This window comes from Mirounga leonina, unplaced genomic scaffold (assembly GCF_011800145.1).
Source record: "Mirounga leonina isolate KUSES-001 unplaced genomic scaffold, KU_Mleo_1.0 Mir_171, whole genome shotgun sequence".
NCBI classification, from domain to species: Eukaryota; Metazoa; Chordata; class Mammalia; order Carnivora; family Phocidae; genus Mirounga; species Mirounga leonina.
The window spans coordinates 17,587,154-17,609,550 of NW_023270436.1; the positions used below are offsets into that span (position 1 = coordinate 17,587,154).

Consider the following 22,397-nt stretch of genomic DNA (forward strand, 5'->3'; position numbering starts at 1 on the left):
AGAAAGAAAGAAAGAAAGAAAGAAAGAAAGAAAGAAAGAAAGAAAGAGAGAGAGAGAGAGAGAGAGAGAGAGAGAGAGAAAGAAAGAAAGAAAGAAAGAAAGAGAAAGAAAGAAAGAAAGAAAGAGAAAGAAAGAAAGAAAGAAAGAAAAGAAAAGAAAGAAAGAACCCTAACCTTCTGGTTGGACTGGAATTGAAAGTATCAGTGTGAACTCATTGTTTTTTTAAATACATATACACACATGGATATAGAAACAGACATAGATGTATGGTGTGCATGTAGAGAGAGAGAGAGAGAGCTGGAAAGACCAAGACAGACAGACACGTAGATGGATAGCTAGATAGCTAGATAGCTAGATAGCTAGATAGCTAGATAGCTAGATAGAAAGAAAGAAAGATAGATAGAGGTCTGGGGTAGGGCCTGGAGATCTAAGTACTTAGCCATTGTCTCAGGAAATTCTGAAGTTAAGTGGTCCACAGACCACCCTCAGAGGAATGTTGACCTAGAAATTCAGAAAGTGGGGCGCCTGGTAGTTCAGTCGGTTAAGCGTCGGACTCTTGATTTCGGCTCAGGTCATGATCTCAAGGTTGTGAGATCGAGCCCCGTGTCTGGGCTCCATGCTCAGTACGGAGTCTGCTTGTCCCTCTCCCCCTGCTCATTCACATGTTATTGCTCTCAAATAAATAAATAAATGAAATCTTAAAAAAAAAAAAAAAGAAATTCGGAAAGCTGTGGCAATCTTCTTACTCAGTCCTGACCTAACTCCTTTCATATCTTTCTGCTTTCCCAGGGTGACGCTGTACGCTGAGTTCCTTCCCATGAAGGCCAGAGCTAAGTGTATTTTGCTGATTGAGGTAAGGAGGGTGGTCTGGGTTTCCCAATAGTGTTCAGTCTCTGAGCAGGAGATTCTCGGGTGTCCTGAGCCACAGGATAACGAAATGGCAGTTTGTCAGTTATGTCAATTTGAACATTTGTTTTTTGTTTTTTGGGTTTTGTTTTTTTTTTTTTTTTTTGCTATACAGATAAATTCTTCAATTGACAAAAAAATTCAATCTCTTAAAAAAAATGGTGGCAGGCTGGTGGTATGTCATTCTTGGACTGGAAATGGCTTTTATCTGAGAGTTGCTGCCAAACAGTGCAGCTAAGGGAACCAAAACTCCTGCCCCTTGTCCATATCATCACCCTCCACCCCTATTTGTATCTGGACTCACCTGTGTCTTGTGTGAGCGGCCAGCTCTATAACCTAGAGGCTGCCTTAAAAGGCCCTTTGTCCAGCTAATCCCTCTCAAGCCTTCTTCCTGCCAGGGTCTTGTGACCCATTTTCCTATCATGATCTGGAAGCTCTCAGGGCAAATATGTAACTGCCCAATGGTGCCATGCAGTGGGCAGTAGGGTTTATTTGTTCTTCCCGGACATTGATGTCCACAGTGATGTCTATGATGCCATTCTCTAGCCACCATGACCACACTGGCAATATTAATGACATTAACCCCACGGCCCAATCTACCACCCTGACCGCATCTACCCCTGACTAGTGAGGATGGTAGTCAACTAGTCCACACTGGTATGGATGAACCAACTCTTTAAATATTGCGATGTATCTGTGCCAGCAGATCCTGGTCACTGATTAAGCCTCATCACCTAACACCCTGTCCTCTCCTAGGACCCCCTAGAACTTCCCATGATCTAGCAACTAAAGAGTTAACTCCTGGCACAATCATGGGGTGTGTGTGTGTGTGTGTGTGTTGGGAGCAGGGCGTGTCTGGTACCCATTCTGGTTGGTCAGTCCTGTATCAGTTTGTTAGACATTTTGACTATCACCCCTGGTTGTCAGCAACAGAAATGTGGTTAATTTAAGCAAAAGGGGATTTCGGAAGGCTCTTGCGGGCTCCCAGAACTGATGGGGAAGTTGAAGGACCAGGTTTGTCAATGGGCAATAGTTGTAGGGTCCCAACAGGAATCAGCATACTCAAGTTAGGATAATTTGAAGAAAGTTTGATAAAGGGACTATTTCTAAATAGCCCCAGGCCGGAAGTTCCAGTTGCCAGGCAAAGGCAGGAAGTAATTAGCAGTCCAGAGAGGGAGAGTTGTATGTCGAGAGCTATTGGACAGGACCTGGGACCTTCTGCTGAGAGATGCAGCGAGCCCATGAGCACCCTGCTGAGAGGGAGCCAGTGGAGTAAATGCCCCAACCTCTCTTACCTCCCTCCCTCTCTCCCATTTCCTGTGGGGCTCCCCATTGGCTGCACCCAGTGGGAAGCCAGAAGACAAGTCTATGGATGCAGTGCATTCAAAGAGCAAGGTGGGGAAGGATGGGGAGTGACTCGGAGAGGCACACAGAAGATATTCAGCCCTGCAGAGAAGAGGCAATTGGGACTAAGGATACTAGGGCCCCATTGGGCAAGAGAGATGGATGTCAGTAAACAAAAACCAATGTGTCCATCACCATATTGACCTCACACAAGGTGGTATTGATCTCCTTAACCAGAACAACCACATTGTACACTCCAGTGGATACCATGCCAGTATTATACCCTGTGGATGGCACCCTCAGGAGATGGACAACATGGTGGCCCTGGCCCAACTATATGGACCCCAGGAAGAGTGCTGGTCATTCTGACTTTGCAGACCCCAAGGACCCCTTACCCATATCGATAGTGTCATCTACAATGACACTGACATTGCTCATGTGTTGACCATGCGGCTCCCATCACTGATCCCATTTTCCCATGCCAGGTCTTCTGGGCCATCGGGACAGTGTTCGAGGTCATCCTGGCTGTGTTTGTGATGCCCAGCCTGGGCTGGCGCTGGCTACTCATCCTCTCGGCTGTCCCCTTGCTCCTCTTTGCGGTCCTGTGTTTTGTAGGTATCCTTTAAGACGTCTCAACCTTTGTCTCTTGGCCTCCTGCTGTTCACTGTATTTCGGTGGGGAGGGGGTGGAGGAGGACACCGTCCTGTAAGGATTATTTTTCAGATTTTTGGGGGGGGACTCTGGCAGCAACACTAATTAGTAATAATAATAACAATGGCAGCAATCATAACTACATGAACCCATTCCAGGCACTGCGCTAAGCGCTTTGTCTGGATTATCTCACTTAATCCCCTCGACAACCCAAAAAGATGGGATCTATCATTATCCCCATTTTATGGATGAGGAAATGGAGGCACAGAGAGGTCAAGTAATTGCTCAAGGTCACACAACCAATGTAATCGATGACAGAGCCAGGATTTGAAGTCAGGCCTCTGGAGCCAGAGGCCCCTCCCTTAAAGGCTCCACACCCAGATGAGAGTATGTGGCTGCGACCCAGTGTTCTGTTCCACCCTAACCTGCCACACCTGTACCCACAGTGGCTGCCAGAGAGCGCAAGGTACGATGTGCTGTCCGGGAATCAGGAAAAGGCCATTGCCACACTAAAGAGGATAGCAACCGAAAACGGAGCCCCCATGCCGCTGGGGAAACTCATCATCTCCAGACAGGTCCGTGCCTGGCCCACTGTCTGTGGTGTGTGTGTTCGTGCACCTGCGTGGGAGCGTGTACGAGGGTGGGTGTGGTAAATCCTGAGGCACCAAAAAGAGCAGAAGCAGACCAATTCTCCAAAAGCCAGTTTTCCTGAATTAAGTTGGTAATGTATCTTTTTACCAAAAACATGTTTCAGGGAGCATTCTTTTCGAATATATGTAGTAAATAGGAGTATATTTTTCCTATGTACATACTAATATATTTATTTCCTCAATATATTCTCTCTATAAATATATTGATGAATCTATTTCCAAATATATTAATGAGCCTTTTCAAAATATATTCAACAAATGCAAACATTCTCAAATATATTCAATAAACATATTTAATGAGTATTGTTTTTTCATTCAAGAATATATTAAAAATATATTTTTATTCACAAAAACAATATTCACAGGTAGACTAAACCACCTATGGCCCATAATCCTTTTTTAAGCATTTAGCATGTTTAAATAAGCAAGCATTTCTCAAACTAAGGAAAATATATTTGTTAAATATGTCTAAGAAGAATATAATCACCGTCATAGAATATACTCTTTTTTAAAAAGATTTTATTTATTTATTTGTCTCATTATTATTTTTAAAAGATTTTATTTATTTATTTGACGGAGAGAGAGATAGTGAGAGCAGGAACATAAGCAGGGGGAGTGGGAGAGGGAGAAGCAGGCTTCCAGCCGAGCAGGGAGCCCGATGCAGGGCTTGATCCCAGGACCCTGGGATCATGCCCTGAGCCGAAGGCAGCCGCTTAACAACTGAGCCACCCAGGCACCCCTCATAGAATATACTCTTAAAAAGAACATTGTAGAGTGGTTCAGTCTGTTAAGTGTCTGTTTTCAGCTCAGCTCAGTGGGGAGCCTGCTTCTCCCTCTCCCCCTCTCTCACCACCCTTGCCCCTGCTCATGCTCTCTCTCTCTCAAATAAATAAATAAATAAAATCTTTAAAAAAAAAAAAAAGAACATTGTAGAGCAAAGATTTGATAAATTAGCAAATTATATGAAATTGGCAAGTGGGTCGTTTAACTAATCAATCTTTCAGCACATTGGCTTCTGGCGAATTGATTTTCAGCACATTAATTTTTGTGATCTTGACCTAGAGCTGGCTTAGTCTGGGCATGAAATGGTTAGACAGGCCTTGGGCTGACTGACTGCACCCCGGGTCTATGGGACTACCTGAGAGTCCTCAGGGCATGGAGTCTGCTTCCTGGCTCCAGGATTTCAGGCTGGGGTTGGGGGTTGCAGAACGTCTCCATCCTTGGGGAATCAAGACTGTAGACATTGCTGGGTCCCGGCTGGAGGGCCTCACTGGGCTGGGGGACTTTGTGCTGTGGGATTGAGTCCTGGGTTCTTGGATCCTGAGCGTGTAGCCCACCAGCAACCTCCCTCCCAGCCGTGGGTGTCCACCCAATGCCAGCACTGCTGGAGGAGTGGAGAGCAAAGAGCATGTCCTTGTCTTGAAACAGGAAGACCGAGGCAGAATGAGGGACCTTTTCACGCCCCATTTTAGATGGACAACCTTGTTGCTGTGGTTTATATGGTAAGAGCTGTTTCTTGACACTTTGATCCCCTTCACCTGTACCCTGTTTGGGGTTCTGTTTTTATGCGATGCACAGAGAACTCTTTGATCGTAGGCAACAGTTACAAAGTTCAGTGGTTTGAGCATCACTTTCCTGATCTCTGCCTTTTCCAGATATCACCTGTAATATTATTTTCTTAGTCTTTTTCTTTAATTGAACTCACTTCTGTCTTAGATAAATGTCCTTTTTCAAAGTAAGTTTTTTTTTTCAAAGTAAGTTTTTAATTTTATTTCCAATATCGTTAACATCAATGTTATATTAGTTTCAGGTATACAATATAGTGATTCAGAGAGTTTATACATTACTTAGTGCTCATCATGATAAGTGTGCTCTTAATCCCCATCACCTATTTCATCCATCCCCCCACCCACCTCCCCTCTGGTAACCATCAGTTTGTTCTCTCTAGGTAAGAATCTGTTTTTTGGTTTGTCTCTTTTTCTTTTCCTTTGTTTGTTTTGTTTCTTAAATTCCACATATGAGTGAAATCATATGGTATTTGTCTTTCTCTGACTGACTTAATTCTCTTAGCGTTATCTTCTCTAGCTCCATCCATGTTATTACAAATGGCAAGATTTCATTCTTTTTATGGCAGAATAATATTCCGTTGTCTGTATATGTGTGTATATAAATATGTGTGTGTATGTGTGTGTATCGCATCTTCTTTTCCATTCATCTATCGATGGACATGGGCTGCTTCCATAATTTGGCTATTGTAAATAATCCTGCAATAAACATAGGGGTGCAAATATCCTTTTGAATTAGTGTTTTTGTATCCTTGGGGTAAATACCCAGTAATGCAATTACTGGATCACAGGGTGGTTCTATTTTTAATTTTTTGAGGAACCTCCATACTCTTTTCCAGAGTGGCTGCAGCAGTTTGCATTCCCACCATTAGTGCACAAGCATTCAGATAAATGTCTTTTAAGAGGGAATTTTCTATGTCTGCTTTGAAGAAAAAAAACCTTAATTGCAGGCCATATATTTTCAAGAGATACACAGTAAAAAGTAGCTAGATTGATGATTTGCCAAGTCACTGAGCTGCTGTATTTAATAGAGAGACACAGACAGAGGGTAGGTGTTAAGGACTCATTCATTAGCAAGTAAGCGAAACTAGGAAATCATCAAAATACAATTGACTTTGAACAATGCAGAAAGGGGGTTAAAGGCACAGACCCCTGAGCAGCTGGAAATCTTTTGACTCCCCCAAAACTTAACCAATAGCCTCCTATTGACCAGAAGCCTTACTGGTAACATAAACAGTCAATGAACACATATTTTGTATGTTCTATGTATTATATGTTATATCTTAAAGTAGGCTAGAGAAAAAGAAAATGTTATTAAAATCTTCTGGAAGAGAAAATGTACTTGCAGTAGTGTACTGTATTTATTGAAAAAAAGCTCTTTACAAGTGGCCCTGTGCAGTTCAAACCCGTGCTGTCCAAGGGTCAACTGTAATTGAAAGGAAGCGTAAAATGGATTTTTGTCACAATGAGATTCAATATGCATGCTCCATCAAGTCCCCTTCTTGGCCAATATTGCCTTGGATACCGCCAGTGGCATGGGGCCTACCGCATTTGGGGAACCACTAATTTGGTCAATACAGGCATCCTTAGAACTTTCAGTCCTGATCCTGGTCTATTTTCCTTAAATAACAGCCATTGGCGATGTCTGGATGTGAGCAGGATGGAAGGCAGGGATTTGTACAGAGTAATTACCTGAAAGTCCACAACTAGTTAAATCTCAGCTATTCTTTGAACTCTCTTTCTACCAAATCACGTATACAGCATGAACAGTGTGCAGAAGGGGCCTGGCTAACACTTTGCATTCTGGTTTAACCAGTTCTCACTTTTCCCATGCACCTTTGAATAGAGGTGCTAATTAGCAGGGGATTGTCCTGAAAAGTGGTCAGTTGCAGGGAAGTGGAGGGGAAAGCTTTGATAACATACAGAACTGGGCTCTAGCTCTGTCTCTGCATTCCTAAGAGCTGAGCCAGCCATTTATTAAACACCTGCTGTGTGCCCAACACAAGTGTGGAATCTGTAGGATTTTTTTTTTAAATGTTTTATTTATTTATTCATGAGAGTCAGAGAGGCAGAGGCAGAGGGAGAAGCAGGCTCCCCGCTTAGCAGGGAGCCCAGTGCGGGACTCGATCCCAGGACCCTGGGATCATGACCTGAGCCGAAGGCAGACGCTTAACCATCTGAGCCATCCAGGCGCCCATGGAATCTGTAGGATTTTTAAAAAGGGAGCGGAGGTGGGAGTTTAAGGTATCTATCTTTGCATGCAGGTGATTCAGTTGGGCCAAATACTGAAGCAATTAATTGGAGACTAATTTTTGTGCACTATAGAAATTGCTAAATTTGCTAGCACATATTGCAACCCAAGGAAATTAATCACTGTGGTCTGATTATGACAGTTCCCACGTAACTGTACTACAGGATGATAATGTTCTGGTCCTACAGACTTGAGTGTTCTAGTTCCTGGGACAATTGTGAATTAATTAACTATTTCATTCTGATGTGAAATTTTAGGGAAGTCTGCAGAATCCACACTTGTACGGGGCACACAGTGGGTGTTTAATAAATGCTTGGTGAGTTGATTCAGCTCTCAGGAGTTCAAGGGCAGAGCTGGAGTCCAGTGCTCTTTATTATCAAAGCTTTCCCCTCCTCTTCTCTCTTCACGTCGACCGACTTGGCCCAGAAGCCCTGATCAATGTCACCCATGACTGTGTTCTTCCAAATTCTGGTCCCCCAAACTTGTTTTCCCTATTGCCAGTTGAATAAACAACCTTGGGTGTTCTCTGTGATATAATACAGTTCTTGGTCTTTCAAAGGACAAAAGATCACGTCCCTTTATCACATCACTATGCTTTGTACCTGCCATTTTCCTGCTCAAGGGCCCCAGGAAAGCCCCCAAAGGTCCAGTGTCACCCATGCCCAAAGACTGGTCCTCGCTGTTATAGATGCAAGTCCTTCCTGAGGGGATGGGGAAAGGGGACTTGGATTTCTCCCGTCATTTCTTTACCTCTTCTTTCTTCCTTTCTGGCAGGTTTTCCAATGCGTTTTCTTACTATGGATTAGTTCTGCTCACCACTGAGCTCTTTCAGGCAGGAGATGTCTGCAGCAGTGAGTATCAAACCACCCTACTCCCCCCCTACATAGTCACACACGCATGCCCACCCCAGGTTCCACCTCTCCTGAGCCTGACCATGCACAAATACCGGTGACGTTACCCCGCAGACTCCTGGGAGAAAGCCTCTGCCAAATGAGCATAGAAGACCTGGACTGTGGTCTCCAAGATACTCTGTAGAAAGCCAAATAATCTTGTCATGATAAAAGTGACATTACAGCAGAGTCATATCTTATGTCACTTAAAGGGCTCGGTGAAGTACAGCACTCAGTTTGATGGCCATGACCCTATGCAGCAATTCTCATGTGCATATGAGGTCTGAGAACCAGGCTGGATCTCAACCCTGGCCACACAACAGAATCACCCGGAGGAGCTTTTATTTTTTTTATTTTTTTATTTTTAAAAGATTTTATTTACTTATTTATTAATTTGAGAGAGCATGCCCACATGCGAGAGAGAGCATGAGCAGGGGAGAGGGGCAGAGGGAGAGGGAGAAGCAGACTCCCCGCTGAGCAGGGAGCCCCATGTGGGGCTTGATCCCAGGAATCCAGGATCACGACCTGAGCCGAAGGCAGATTCAATTGTGCAGCTAGAGGTGGGAGCCGCTGGACAGAAGGAACAAAATAGAAAGCAAAGTGTATATGCAGATGTCTGGGCTTTCAAACCATTCTATCTTTAAGAATAGGTTCCTAGCATTGAACCCTGGGTGGAGGATAAAGGGATCAAGTTCTTGCTTGTCTGCGGGATTTGCCCAGTTATCTTTTTCATACTAAGCCTCTATAATCTTAGTTAATAGTTTGGTTTATTGGTATAAGGATTTAATGAGTTGGTGGCTTAGCCGCATATTTGGGGTTTGGTACTGAGAGAGTATAAATTGCATGTCCCTAACAGTGGACGCACTGGAGCAAAGCAGAGGATCCAGGGGAGTGTTACAAAGCAGGGATTGGCAAACTTTTTCTATAAAGGGCCAGACAGTCAATATTTTAGGCTTTGTGGGACATACACCTCTGCCGTTGGAGGAGGAAAATAGCTGTGGACAATAGGTTAATGAACGAACACTGCTTGTGTTCTGATAAAACCTTATTCGTGAATGCAAATTTGGATGGCATATCATTTCTATGTCATGAAGTGTTATTCCTCTTTGATTTTTAAAAATCATTTTAAGATGTAAAAACCACGCTTAGCATGCAAGCCAGGCAGAAACGGGCAGGAGACCAGCTATGACTTGCAGGTGATATTTTGCCAACTCCTGTTTAAAGCTCTCTCTCATCCCTGGGTAGGAAAGTGATACTGTGCAGCAAGCCCATAGCTGGAAATCAGGGAGCCTGGGTTCTAGCACCAAGTAGTTGTGTGACCTTGGGCAAGTCATTCATTCGATATTTTCTATACGCCAGGTACTGATCTAGGTGTTAGGATACATCGCTGAATACAAACTACAAATATCCTTACCCTGTATGCTCATATTTTGGTGGGGAGAGAAAAAAAGAGAGAGAAGAGCATAAATAAGTAAATAACATAGCGTGTTGGAAGGTGATAGGTGTGTCAAAGAAAAAAATTTAAAGAAAAGGCAAAACCATGCCTCCCCTACAAATATACAATGAACATATATCAAAGATGTTATTTTATTTAACTCCTCAATTAATGAATGAACCAGTTAAGAACTGTGAAAAGTCTGAGGACTTACCTCTTTGTAAGCTAGCAAGTTAGCCTTCCACCGCTTCCACAGATGCCTGCAAAAGACACAACACTCCTGGATCAGAGACAAAGGACTTTGTTACTCACAGTAATAGCAGTCGCTGAAGTATCAGCATTTCCTTACAACATAAGGAGCTCCCATTCCCACAGGGTAATATGAAGAAGGGGGGCCACAGCTGCAAAAGCAGTGGGTTATGTTACAAAAGGGGATCTCTGGGCACCTGGGTGGCTCAGTTGGTTAAGCGACTGCCTTCGGCTCGGGTCATGATCCTGGAGTCCCGGGATCGAGTCCTGCATCGGGCTCCCTGCTCGGCAGGGAGTCTGCTTCTCCCTCTCCCACTCCCCGTTTGTGTTCCCTCTCTCGTTGTGTCTTTCTCTGTCAAATAAATAAATAAAATCTTTTTTTTAAAAAAAGGGGGATCTCTGAGCTTAGGGCATCTAGCTCTCTTATCCTGGATGGTAAAGACAGACAGCCGGTAAAGCCTGCCCTTGTCCTGCAGGGAGACATTATGCCACTGAAGCCCATAAGCAAACCTGCCCCTTGCTCCAAAGTTGGACACTTCCTGTCAAAGTTGTTGGTTAAACAAAGGTCCTTGAAAAGATAGTTTAGAACAAAGATAGTCAGTGTCTTTGCTTATCAAACATGCAGAAATGTGAGCAACCCATGGAGAATTGTTTACTAACGCCAGCAAGGGTTTGCATCTGGTTCAAAGGAGAATTCAAAAATACATGTACGTATATAGGCAATCAGAAATGCTGAAAAGGCTTTACAATTAGAGGCACAACTTGTCAATATGCATAAGGCAATAATCAATTGCATCACCAGACACAATTTGCATTTTGATGGATAAGAATCATTTGCATTAATATCAATATTCTATAATGTGCAGAGCTCACAGATAATGAAAGGTGATACAACTTGTAAGCGTGCACTAGACAAAACATTTTGCCCATTTCAAAGTCTTTCATGCTATTTCTTAACAAAGGTATGGGGGAAAAAGATAGCCAAGCAGGATAAGGGAGGTCAGGAATGGGTGGCAGAGCAAGGGGCAGTGGGTTGGTTGAAGTTTTAAATGGGGTGGTCAGAATGGCCTCCATGAGGTGAGATTTAAAGAAAGACATAAAGGAGGTGAGGAAATTAGTCATAGGGATATATCAAGAGCAATTCAGGAAGAGGCAGCAGCCAGTGCAAAGGTCCTGAGGCAGGAGTGTTGAAGGAACAGCAAGAAAACCAGTGTAGCTGGAGTATAGTGAACAGAGCAAGGGCGAGAGACAGAAGGTGGGATCAAGGAAGTAATGGGGGCCAGATAATATAGGTGGGGACCATAGAGGCCACCCTGGAGTCTGCCACCTGGAGTCTGTCTGCCACAAAAATACCTAGTGTGTGCCAATTCTGGGCTAAGCACATTCATATGCACAGCCTGATTTCATTCTCCCAACCACCTTGCCCAGTGGCTTTATTAGCTCCAGTTTTATGAAGAAACTGAGGCTCAGAAAGATAAAGCTGTAGCCCTGCTGGTTGGGATTTGAACCTGAGTCTGTCTGACTCCCGGGCCTGGGCCCTTTCCACGGTATCCCAACTGAAGCATGCCCAGGGAAGGAGGTGTGGGAGCAGGAGGGTGTGAGTCATAGTTTCTAGGCATGGCTCTTCTTTCTCCTGTCTCCCACCTCCCAGTCTCTAGCCAGAAGAAGGCAGTAGAAGCAAAATGCAGCCTGGCCTGTGAGTACCTGAGTGAGGAGGATTACATGGACCTGCTGTGGACTACGCTCTCTGAGTTCCCAGGTGAGGAACCTGTGTGAGGTGGGGCTGCTCATCTGGTGGTTCCACCTGGTGCTGCCTGGAAGCAAATCCCCTTTCTAGGGGAGCTGGAGGTTCTTTTTTCAGCCCTTAGCTACAAGTTGACAAGAACTGTGAAGGCTACTCTACTTGAAGGCTCACAGATTAGGCTGCCCATTGTCACGCTCACTGGCAGAAGACATGAGACTCCTGGGTCAAAGACAAAGACTATTTATTACCCATGGCACAGCAAGCAACATGTTCCACACTGGCTCCCAGAGCCTCCCAGTGGAATTCGATAGCACATGAATAGCATATTAGTGTCAGCTCCCCTTGCTCCCAAATCACACAAGGCTGATGACAAAGGGTCCAGGTGGATGTTACACATGCAATGAGGTAGTGGGTACACCTGTTGTGCTCTAACTCTGGTCCTTTGATAAGAACCCGTCACCCAAATGCATACACAGGCTGATAATGGATGATGGTTGCTGCTTGAGGAATTACCTGAGTGTTCCCTTCCATGTACCTGGTTGATCTACTACTCCCTATATTCTTGACCCTGTATTCCACAGTTTTCCTTGACTTCCCAGTATCTTCCTCAATCCCCTTTTCACTTTGCTTACCTGAGGAATCCCAGGCTTAGGGAACTCAAATCTTCTGTAATGGGTTGTCAGAGACCTGCCCAGTTTTGCTCCAGAGAGAGAGACATCACCTTTATTACACTGGACAGTAAACAGACCTGCCCTTGATTCTGGAAGGGGACAATATCTCTATCTTCCAAGGCTATTGACTATCCAAATTAAATGATAGCCTGGAACAAAGGGCAGCTAGAGCCTCTGCATGCAAGAAATACAAGAGACCCGGGCGCCTGGGTGGCTCAGATGGTTAAGCGTCTGCCTTCGGCTCAGGTCATGATCCCGGGGTCCTGGGATCGAGTCCCGCATCGGGCTCCCTGCTCCTTGGGAGCCTGCTTCTCCCTCTGCCTCTTTCTCTCTGTCTCTCATGAATAAATAAATAAAATCTTTAAAAAAAAAAAAAAGAAATACAAGAGACCCATGGAGAATTGTCCCCCATCAGCACTCACACTGGAAGGATCAGTGGGTGTCAAAAAATCCAAACCTGCTCATAAAGTGAAGGTGATCTATCTTTTCCTTTCAAAAAACTAATAATTATTACAACAATAGTATCTGGTATTTACTGAGCGCTTACCATATGGATATCTGGCTCCACGCTAAGTGTTTTCTAGGTATGTCTCATTTAGTCTTGAGAAGTAGCAGAATTATCTCCCATTTTACAACTGAAGAAACTAAGGCTTAGAGAGGTGTAGCCAAAAACTGTTCCTAAACTTGCAGCTCCCCGTATCTGCGTCTTTGTGTCTGAGGGCTCTCTCAAGAGGGATGGAAAGCCTCAGGATCTAAAAGCAAGCAAGGTGGCTGGGAGTCCCAGGGACTTAACATCTGGGAGCTGCTTTCTAATGATAACTGCAAGAGTCGGTGGTATATAAATAGCCTAGCTTCCTCGCCCATCAGGCAGAATTCTAAGATGCCTGTTCCACACTGGCTCCCAGAGCCCCCCAGTGGAATTCGATAGCAACTGCCCACAATGGTAACTTGCTTGACAGGCACTCTTGTCTTCCCTTCCCTATCTTACTTTCCCAGCCTCCCACGGGTGTTTCTTTGGGTTACCTCTCAAGCAAGCACTTGTACTTGGACCCTTGCCCCAGGGTCTGCTTCTAGGAAAGCTCAGCTAAAACACTGAGTGTCCTACACTTGGCAGAGCTAAGAACTGAGGTCCCACCCCGGAGCCCAGGGTCTTCACTCCTGTACTACCCTGTCTATCTTTCTTCTAAAACCCTTCCCCACAGAGCTCAGAGGGTAAGACTAGGGACTTGGAGTTAGATACCACATTGCCAATAACCATTTCCATGACTTTTCGATGATTTCCATGATTTTACCTTTCTGAAACTCAGATAATTCTTATTTATTACATTTATGATTTGTCGTTTCTGTTCACTGACACATCCCAAGGCTCCCAGAACAGTTCCTGACCACAGCAGGCACTTAATTTTTTGATTGAATAAGTGTGGGAAATGCAGGTGTTGATGGCATTTATTTTAGGGAGGTTTTTTTTTTTTAATTTTTTTTTTAAAGATTTTATTTATTTATTTGAGACAGAGAGAATGAGATAGAGAGAGCATGAGAGGGAGAGGGTCAGAGGGAGAAGCAGACTCCCCGCCGAGCAGGGAGCCCAATGCGGGACTCGATCCCGGGACTCCAGGATCATGACCTGAGCCGAAGGCAGTCGCTTAACTGACTGAGCCACCCAGGCGCCCTATTTTAGGGAGTTTTGATGATTAAGCAAGATAATAGATGTAAAGTGCTGAGCCTAGATTTAATAATTATTAATATTATTAATAATAAGCACCATGCTATATTGTCTCTACTGAAGTGGGGAGTCTTATTTTTATTGAGTCCCATTTTACAGATGAAGTAACTGAGGCTCAGAAAAGGCAAGGGACAAACCCAAGACCGTATGGCAAGTTAGAGGCAGAAGGAGGCCTTAGAACCCGGGTGGTTCTGACTCCCATCCCTAGTGTCCATTGCCGGGATCCAATAATACCACATCCCTTGGTGGCTATTTAGTTATCCATTGCTGTGTAACAAATTATCCCATATTTTAGTGACCTCAAACAACATATTTATTACTCACAGTTTCTGTGGGTCAGGAAGCTGGGAGTGGCCTACCTGGGTCCTCTGCGTCAGCTTATCTGACAAGACCGCGATGGCGCTGTTAGCCCAGCATCTGCAGTCACATCTGAAAGTTCAGCTGGGACGGGGCCTGTTTCCATGCTCACTCACGTGGTCGTTGGCAAGATTCAATGCCTCCAGGGTTGTTGGACTGAGGGCCTCAGTTCCTCACTGGTTATTGGCCAGAGGCCACTTTTAGGCTCAGATGTGGAGAGAAAATACCAGCAAAGCAGAAGCCACATTCTTTTATAACTTCATCTCAGAAGTGACATCCCAGTGCTTTTCTGTATTCTAGTCATGAGAAGCGACTCAGTAGGTCAAGCGCACTCTCAGGGGCAAGGAATTATATGGGGTGTGAACACCAGGAGGCGGGGGGCATTGGGAGCCATATTGGAAGCCTCCTGCCATGGTGCCCCTGCTCTCCCCCAGGTGTCCTTGTGACTCTATGGATTATTGATCGCCTGGGCCGCAAGAAGACCATGGCCCTGTGCTTCATCATCTTCTCCCTCTGCAGCCTCCTGCTGTTCATTTGTGTTGGAAGGTGGGTCTTGCAACCAGCTCTCTCTGAGCAGCAGGTTCACTTCTCAGGTCACGGTCAGTGTCTCTTTGGGCCTCTAAGCTGTGGGCTATATTCCCGGTGGTCATCTGAGAGATTCCCCCCGTCCCCCCGCCTTCCCCGGTCCCTCACTAGGACTGAGACTCTTGACCACAAGATCAGACTCAATTTGGGGCCTCTAATGGGGGTAGGGCTGGGGGGCACTTTGGTCCAGGTTTTGCCCCAACACTGTCACATTTAGACTTTTGACATTGTCTCCCAGAGAGATCGCACATACAACTGTTTATGTATGCGTTAAAAGCATTCCTTTGTTCAATGGAAATATTTCAAGGGCCTGTTGTATAATCCCTTTTTTGGCATTTCTCCATTTTTCCATCTATCAAGAGCCTCAAAATATGGAAGAGGCTTATGCCTCTCTTGACCTCGGAGAGGCCCCAGACCAAAGCTGGTGAGGAATATGTGGAAGGCCTGGAGAGGTAGCTAAGACCCTGACATGTTGGTGTTCTTAGGCATTTTGGGGAACAATGGAACAGAGGGTCAGGGACCAGGATTACCTTAAAAATACTGCATAGAAGTTTACTTTCACTGGCTCAGCTGGCTCCTGACTCTACCAGGCCTCGTCTGGGTTTTCAATGATTCATATCACTTCTCTCTGACCTTGTCCTCAACCTGGGCACCACAGATGTTTGCAGCTCTTAGCCTGGAACTTCGGAGAATGATAAACTTATAAAGGCAGGCCTTTAGAGAAGGCAAGCAGGATTGTGTGCCTGTGTGGATATGTTGGGTGGGGGTGGGCTGAGCCAATTTCTAGGGTATAAATTCTGCCTGGGTAGATAGGACTTTGCTGAAACAAGCTGACAGAAAACAACAACAACAACAACAAAAACCTGCTCATCTTCTTTTTTATTTCTCTCCCTAGAAACATGCTCACTCTGTTACTCTTCATTGCAAGAGCATTTATTTCTGGAGGCTTCCAGGCAGCCTATGTTTACACACCTGAGGTAGGCGGGGGGGCGGTCTGTGAGCAGCGGGGAAGGGGAGGGAGGGAGCTCTGCCTCCAGAAACACCCAGCCTGGGATCCTCAGAATGGGATTTGTCCGTGCGTCTGTCTGAGTAGTGACTGTGAGACTCTTCATTGTTGCAGGCTATCTTTCGATCATTTTTTTTCTGCTTATGAAAGCTGATGTTCAATGTAAAAGTTGCAAATGGTATCGAACTGCATAAAACCAAAAATTAAAGGGCCCCATGTTCCCCCTTCCTAGATACCACCTTTTTTTAATAATTCAGTTTTTTTCTAGGCACATGCTAATTTATGTTAGTGCATGTACCAAACTGGGGAAGTGAGCAACTGGGAAGAGTTTTAATAAAGAAACTAATTACAATGGTGTGGGACAAGGCTTAGGGAAACATGAAAGCAATAAAGTGCCCCAGAGCTTGCAATGGGGTGGAGGTGGCTGGGGATGCTGCGGCCACCCGAGGCCAGTGGGGTGAGGAGAGGGGAGTGTTCCAGAGTCTCAGGGGAGAGAAGGAGGTGGGGAATTCTGGAGACGAAGATTGAAGACAATGAGCACAGGACATATGAACCTACTTTGTTCTTTTCCATACTTGCTCTACTCTACTGTACTATATAGTATAAAGTATATACTATATATAGTGTATCCTATATATAATATGCTAATATATACTACCTATTATATGCTATACTATATAGTATATATATACTATATATATTATATACTATCCCTTTACTATATAGTATACAACTGTATATTATATACTCTATTTTATTATTCTCTATACTATATATACTATGTATATTATATACTATCCCTTTACTATATAGTATACAACTATATATTATATACTCTATTTTATTATACTCTATACTATATATACTATGTATATTATATACTATACTTCACTATGCAGTGTATATACTTTATATTGTATACTGGATTATACTATATGGTATATATATGCATATATATTATATATTTTACTATACTATATAGTATAGTGTGGGCAAATCATAATTTTATAACAATTCTCCTACTAGGAGAAATTTGGATTGTTTTCCAAGTTTTCACTATTACAAACGATGCCGAGGTAAACAGCTTTATACAGTCATGTACATGTGTGTGAGTCCCATAGAATAAATGTCAAGATGTGGAATTGCTGAGTTAAAGCCTATAAACGTTACAAATATTGAGTGGACTTGAGAGCTCACCCCCTAAAATGTGGCACGAATTTACACTCCACACAATAGCACCCGAGCATGTCCAATTTCCCACACTCAGGGATTATGGGTTATTTATTTTAGACCTATTGTATTTTATTTCATTTTATTTTAGATTGGAGCAAAGGGAGGAGGAGAATATTATGTACCAGATGCTGTGCCAGGGGAAGGAGGGTGTCTAGATTAGCCCTCCTTCCCACAGCACTCCAGAGTCCTCACTCTGAGTCATCATCTTGAACCCAGCTCCCTCCACCCCACCTCAGGCCTAACACCAATCCTGCCTCCTCCAAGAAGCCCTCCCAGATCTTCCCCTCCCCTGACTTCCTTTTGCTGGTCAGTGTCTGTGCCCCTCTTTTAATACAATGTCTACCAATCTGTATTAAATTGTAAACTGTGGAATATCCATTGTGGAATACAATTACAGCAGTTAAAAAGAATGAAATAGATGTCTATATATCCATAGGATTTTAAGACATAGTGCTGAATGGATAAAGCAAGTTTCAGACTGGTCAGTATGATATGACACCATTTATATTTTTAAAACAATGCTATATATTTTGTTTACACATATTTTTAACGCCTCTGGGTGGATACATTCCAAACTTCGTAACAGTGGGGACCTCTGGGGAATATTTCCTGGGAGAGGTTGTGGATCAAAGGGAGTTCAGGTATTTTAATTTCTGATAAGGAGAATATATTTATATATTGCTTGTGTCATTGGGTGAATTAAAATATATATAAATGCATATGGTATGCACTCAAAGTATATGTTGAGTGAATACATAAATGAATGAATGCAGATGTATATACAGTCATAGAAAGATCTGGAAGGATATACATGGAAATGTGACAATGGTTATCTCTGAGTGTTAGGATCAGGCATGAGCTTTGCTTTTCCCTGTATGTTCTTTATTCTTCTCGAGCTTCTGCACTGAGCATTGTAGTTGTTAGTGGTGTGCTAACTGCTATACAAATAACTCCCCAAATGGAATGTATCGACACAACAGAAGTTTCTCACTAATGAAACAGTCCAAATGGGTGTGCTTTCACTTCTACAGTGATTCGGGGACCCAAGCTCCTTGCATCTTGCAAATTCCTCATCCAGTAATTGTTAACCAAGGGTGATTTTGCCAGCACCGCTCCCCACCCCCCCGCCGCCCCAGGGACATTTTCAATGCCTGTGGATATTTTGGGTTGTCACAACTCAGGGAGAGCAGTGCAGAAGGTGCTGCTGGCATCTAGTGGGTAGAGGTCAGGGATGCTGCTGAACATCCTACAATGCACAGGACAGCCCCCCACCACAAGGAAGGACCCATCCCCAAATGTCCATAGTGCCAAGGTTGAGAAATCCTGCCCCAGGGCCTTGGAGTCCTCGGAGTCCTCCTTCCAGCCAGTGGACTGGGGAAGGGAGTGGAGAAGACATGCCTACTTCTTAATTGCCTTGGCCTGGAAGATGCACATGACTTCTCGCTTTGCCCAAGGGAGAGCTAGGCACGGGAGCCACTCCTGGGTACCAACTGAGAAACCGTGTAAACATTTCCACCTCTGTCTTTATGAAATGCTTTGAAGAGCTATGACCAGTGTTTCAAGGTGAATGAGTGAAAAGTGGCAGGTGGAACAGGGTCTGGATCCTAAATGTGTACCAGTTCCTGGTGGAGTATTTGGGGGACCACCCTGGGCAGGGAAGACCCCCTTACTGGGTTCCCACCCACAGCTTGGCCTCTTGCCTTCTTTCTCAGTTGAACTTCCTACCCCCTCTGAGATGAGACTCCTCACCTGGTCTCCCACCCCTTGATGTGGTCACCAACAGCTGAGTGACTCACGCTAACTTCAGACCTGCCCGTGGGGGTCAGTCCCATCACTCCTGAGCTAGAGAAGAGGGAGGATCCTGCATTTCCTCAAGCCCACATTGATGGCTGTGTTTCAGGTCTACCCCACAGCAACTCGAGCCCTGGGCCTGGGCACCTGCAGCGGCATGGCAAGAGTGGGTGCTCTCATTACCCCGTTCATTGCTCAGGTGGGTATTGCCCCCAAATACGGAGGGGGTGGGCATGACAAAAGCCAAAGCATGGCGAGCAGCTACTCCATGTTGAGCCTTCTGCAGAGCCCTCGGTGGTGTGCATTATCTTATTTTACCCTAACAACCCATCCTATGAAAGGAGTCGTATTGCTTGCAAATGAGAAAACAGGCTCAGAAAGGTAAAGGGACTTGTCCAAGGTCACACAGCTGGGAAGCAGAGAAACTAGGACTCAAACCCGAGTCTTTCTTATGCAGAAGACCCTGGGGGTGCCATACGATTTGGCCAAAAACTAATTGGATGAAAACAAGTAAGATGAGAACAAACTGTTGAAAGCAACACGATTTAGTGGGAAACAGATGCCTCAGGCCCTGGTTTCTGAGTTGGATGATTAGGTGTATTTGCAGAATTTTGCAGCCTCTTACGGGTCTTAGAGCATTTCTATCCATTTCCAGCGATCTTTTTTTTTTTTTTTAAAGATTTTATTTATTTATTTGAGAGAGAGAGAATGAGAGAGAGCACATGAGAGGGGGGAGGGTCAGAGGGAGAAGCAGACTCCCCGCGGAGCAGGGAGCCCGATGCGGAACTCGATCCCGGGACTCCAGGATCATGACCTGAGCCGAAGGCAGTCGCTTAACCAACTGAGCCACCCAGGTGCCCCGACAGGAAAGGTCTTTTTTTTTTTTTTTTTTAAAGATTTTATTTATTTATTTATTTGAGAGAGAGAGAGCTCATGAGAGGGGGGAGGGTCAGAGGGAGAAGCAGACTCCCTGCCGAGCAGGGAGCCCGATGCGGGACTCAATCCCGGGACTCCAGGATCATGACCTGAGCCGAAGGCAGTCGCTTAACCAACTGAGCCACCCAGGCGCCCATTTCCAGTGATCTTATTTTGAAGTCGTTTTGCTTCTTTGATATCCAATTCTTTTTTTTTTTCTGTCTTTATCCCCCCTTTTTTTTTTACCAAGGTAAAAGTCACGTAACATAACATTAACCACGTTAAAGTGAACAATTCAGTGGCATTTAGCACATTCACAGCGTTGCGCCAACGCCAACGCTGTCTAGTTCCCAAACGTTTTCATCAAATAAAACTCCATGTCCATTAGGCAGCCACTCCCCATTTCTCCTCCCCCCCCTTGCCCACACCAATGTGCATTTTTTTTTTAAAGTAAGTTCTACACCCAACGTGGGGCTCCAACTTACAACCTTGAGATCAAGAGCCCCATGCTCTACCGACTGAGCCAGGCGGGTGCCCCTGTGCAACCTGTCTGTATGAGTTTACAAATTCTGGATATTTCACTTAAACAGAATCCCGCCCCATGTTTCAGCCAAGCATCCCTGTTCTGGGCTGTTCTGTTTGGCCATTGTATGTCACCACTACCTCCTGCGGAGGGCTGGCCATGTGCCCGCGTGGTGCCAAGTCCTCTTGAGGATCCTGTCCTTGGGAGGCAGATAATGCCCCTACCTATTTGGCAGATGAGAAAATGGGGTTTAGCTCTGCTGTTAAGCGAGAAAGTCAGCAGAGGTACTGCTCTGAGAGAGAGTGTCGTTCCAAGGAATACAGACACTTGACCCTAATGGGGTCTGAGCTCAAACCCCAGCCCCATCTTTAGTATCTGTGTGAGCTGGAGTATGCTCCTTAACCCTCTCTGAGGCTCAGTTTTTCCCTCTTTAAAATGGGGGCAATTCCCTTGCTCTTAGTCGTGGGGACTGAATGGGATAATCCCACAGAGGGCTTCCAAGAGGGCCTGGCTTTAGCAATACTTCCTGAATGGTCGGTGGTGCCCGTGTTTCAGAAGAGACGCGCTCACGGCCCCGTGTCTCCCTCCCCCAGGTCATGCTGGAATCTTCCGTGTACCTGACGCTGGCCGTGTATAGCGGCTGCTGCCTCCTGGCTGCCCTGGCCTCCTGCTTCTTGCCCATCGAGACCAAAGGCCGCGGACTACAGGAGTCCAGCCACCGGGAGTGGGGCCAGGAGATGGTCGGCCGAGGGACGCATGGCGCAGGCGTCACCAGGTCGAACTCTGGCTCTCAGGAGTAGGGACCGATGCGGGGCTGAGCTGGCCTTTGAGGCTGTCGAACGCGGGGAGCTAGTGGAGCCCGGCTGGGGCACCGCCCGTCACTGCCGCCGTCAAGAACTCACCCAGAAGGACAACCTGGACCAACAGGGTTTTGTGTCTTGACTCCGTTTGCTCATATTCATCGAGATCCACCTGGGGGTGGGGAGGCATTTGCTCGGGGGCTCCTCCGGATGTGTGGGGGGAGGCTTGTTAATAACCTGTGGACCTGCATGGGAAAACTGCCACATTGGGAGTGGCCAGTGTCACTGGTAGCCAAGCAGACGCCACCCAGAGTCAGCCAGTCACACCCTTGGTGAACAACCACCTACACATCTCTGTAGATACAGTCCAGGCCCATAGCCCGGTATAGACCGGCTACCCAGGGACTCAGCACCTGCCGTCCACCAACAGGACCTGTTTCAGAGATTTCTCCTCCACCCCTGGCCCCAGGTTTTCTTCTTTGAGATTGCAGGTGACCCGGCTGTGGCCTGAACAGCTTGTTCCTGGGTCTGAGAGATGCTCTCTCAGAAGGGGCCCCTTGGTCTGCCTCCCCAAGGCCGGACTAGTAGAGACTCTGGCAGATGGACATGCATTTGAACTTGAGCCATGTGTCCCCTCCTGGTCCCCTCTGGAGTCGCTCTCTCTGGCTCCAGTGGATTCACGTGTCCGTGGGGACAGTGGGACTTCTACCAGATGACCACCTCAGAAAGCTGTCGTCCTCCCTCTCCCCCAGGAATTGGGGACAGAGGCCAGAGGAGGTGAGGATAAAGCCCAAAGCCAAAGTAGGGGGGCTTCCCCTTCGGAAGCAATGAAGGCTGCACCAGGGGCTTCTTTTCTGACCCCCTCGTCGGTCAGGTTGGTTGGTGACTCTTAAAGAAAGAAAAACAGTTAACTCAGGTTTCAGTGCTCTGGATGTGTAACTGGCTACGTGGGCAGAGAAGCTGAAAAGATACTGCACCAACCACCCACTCCCATCAGGGTCAGGGAACCAGGAATCCTTCGCCCCTTGGTTTCTTGCTTACCCCTGCTGTCAAGGGCTGGCTTGGTGTTTACATAGAGGCAGCTCCTGGGGTTCCAGCAATAGTTCTC

At 45.6% G+C, this 22,397-nt stretch overlaps 1 protein-coding gene across 1 annotated transcript in view; it reads left to right on the forward strand.

Annotated features, from left to right (window-relative positions):
• SVOP (SV2 related protein) overlaps window positions 1-22,306 on the forward strand; it is a 51,923-nt gene extending 29,617 nt beyond the window's left edge. Inside the window, exons 6-15 of the mRNA XM_035016719.1 lie at window positions 790-853; window positions 2,736-2,861; window positions 3,348-3,476; window positions 4,980-5,053; window positions 8,142-8,218; window positions 11,593-11,700; window positions 14,871-14,982; window positions 15,917-15,998; window positions 19,161-19,250; window positions 21,083-22,306. Coding sequence (XP_034872610.1) covers window positions 790-853; window positions 2,736-2,861; window positions 3,348-3,476; window positions 4,980-5,053; window positions 8,142-8,218; window positions 11,593-11,700; window positions 14,871-14,982; window positions 15,917-15,998; window positions 19,161-19,250; window positions 21,083-21,289 — 1,069 coding nt within the window. The 3' untranslated portion in view covers window positions 21,290-22,306. The remainder of the gene's footprint in view (window positions 1-789; window positions 854-2,735; window positions 2,862-3,347; window positions 3,477-4,979; window positions 5,054-8,141; window positions 8,219-11,592; window positions 11,701-14,870; window positions 14,983-15,916; window positions 15,999-19,160; window positions 19,251-21,082) is intronic.
• The last annotated feature ends 91 nt before the right edge of the window (window positions 22,307-22,397 follow it).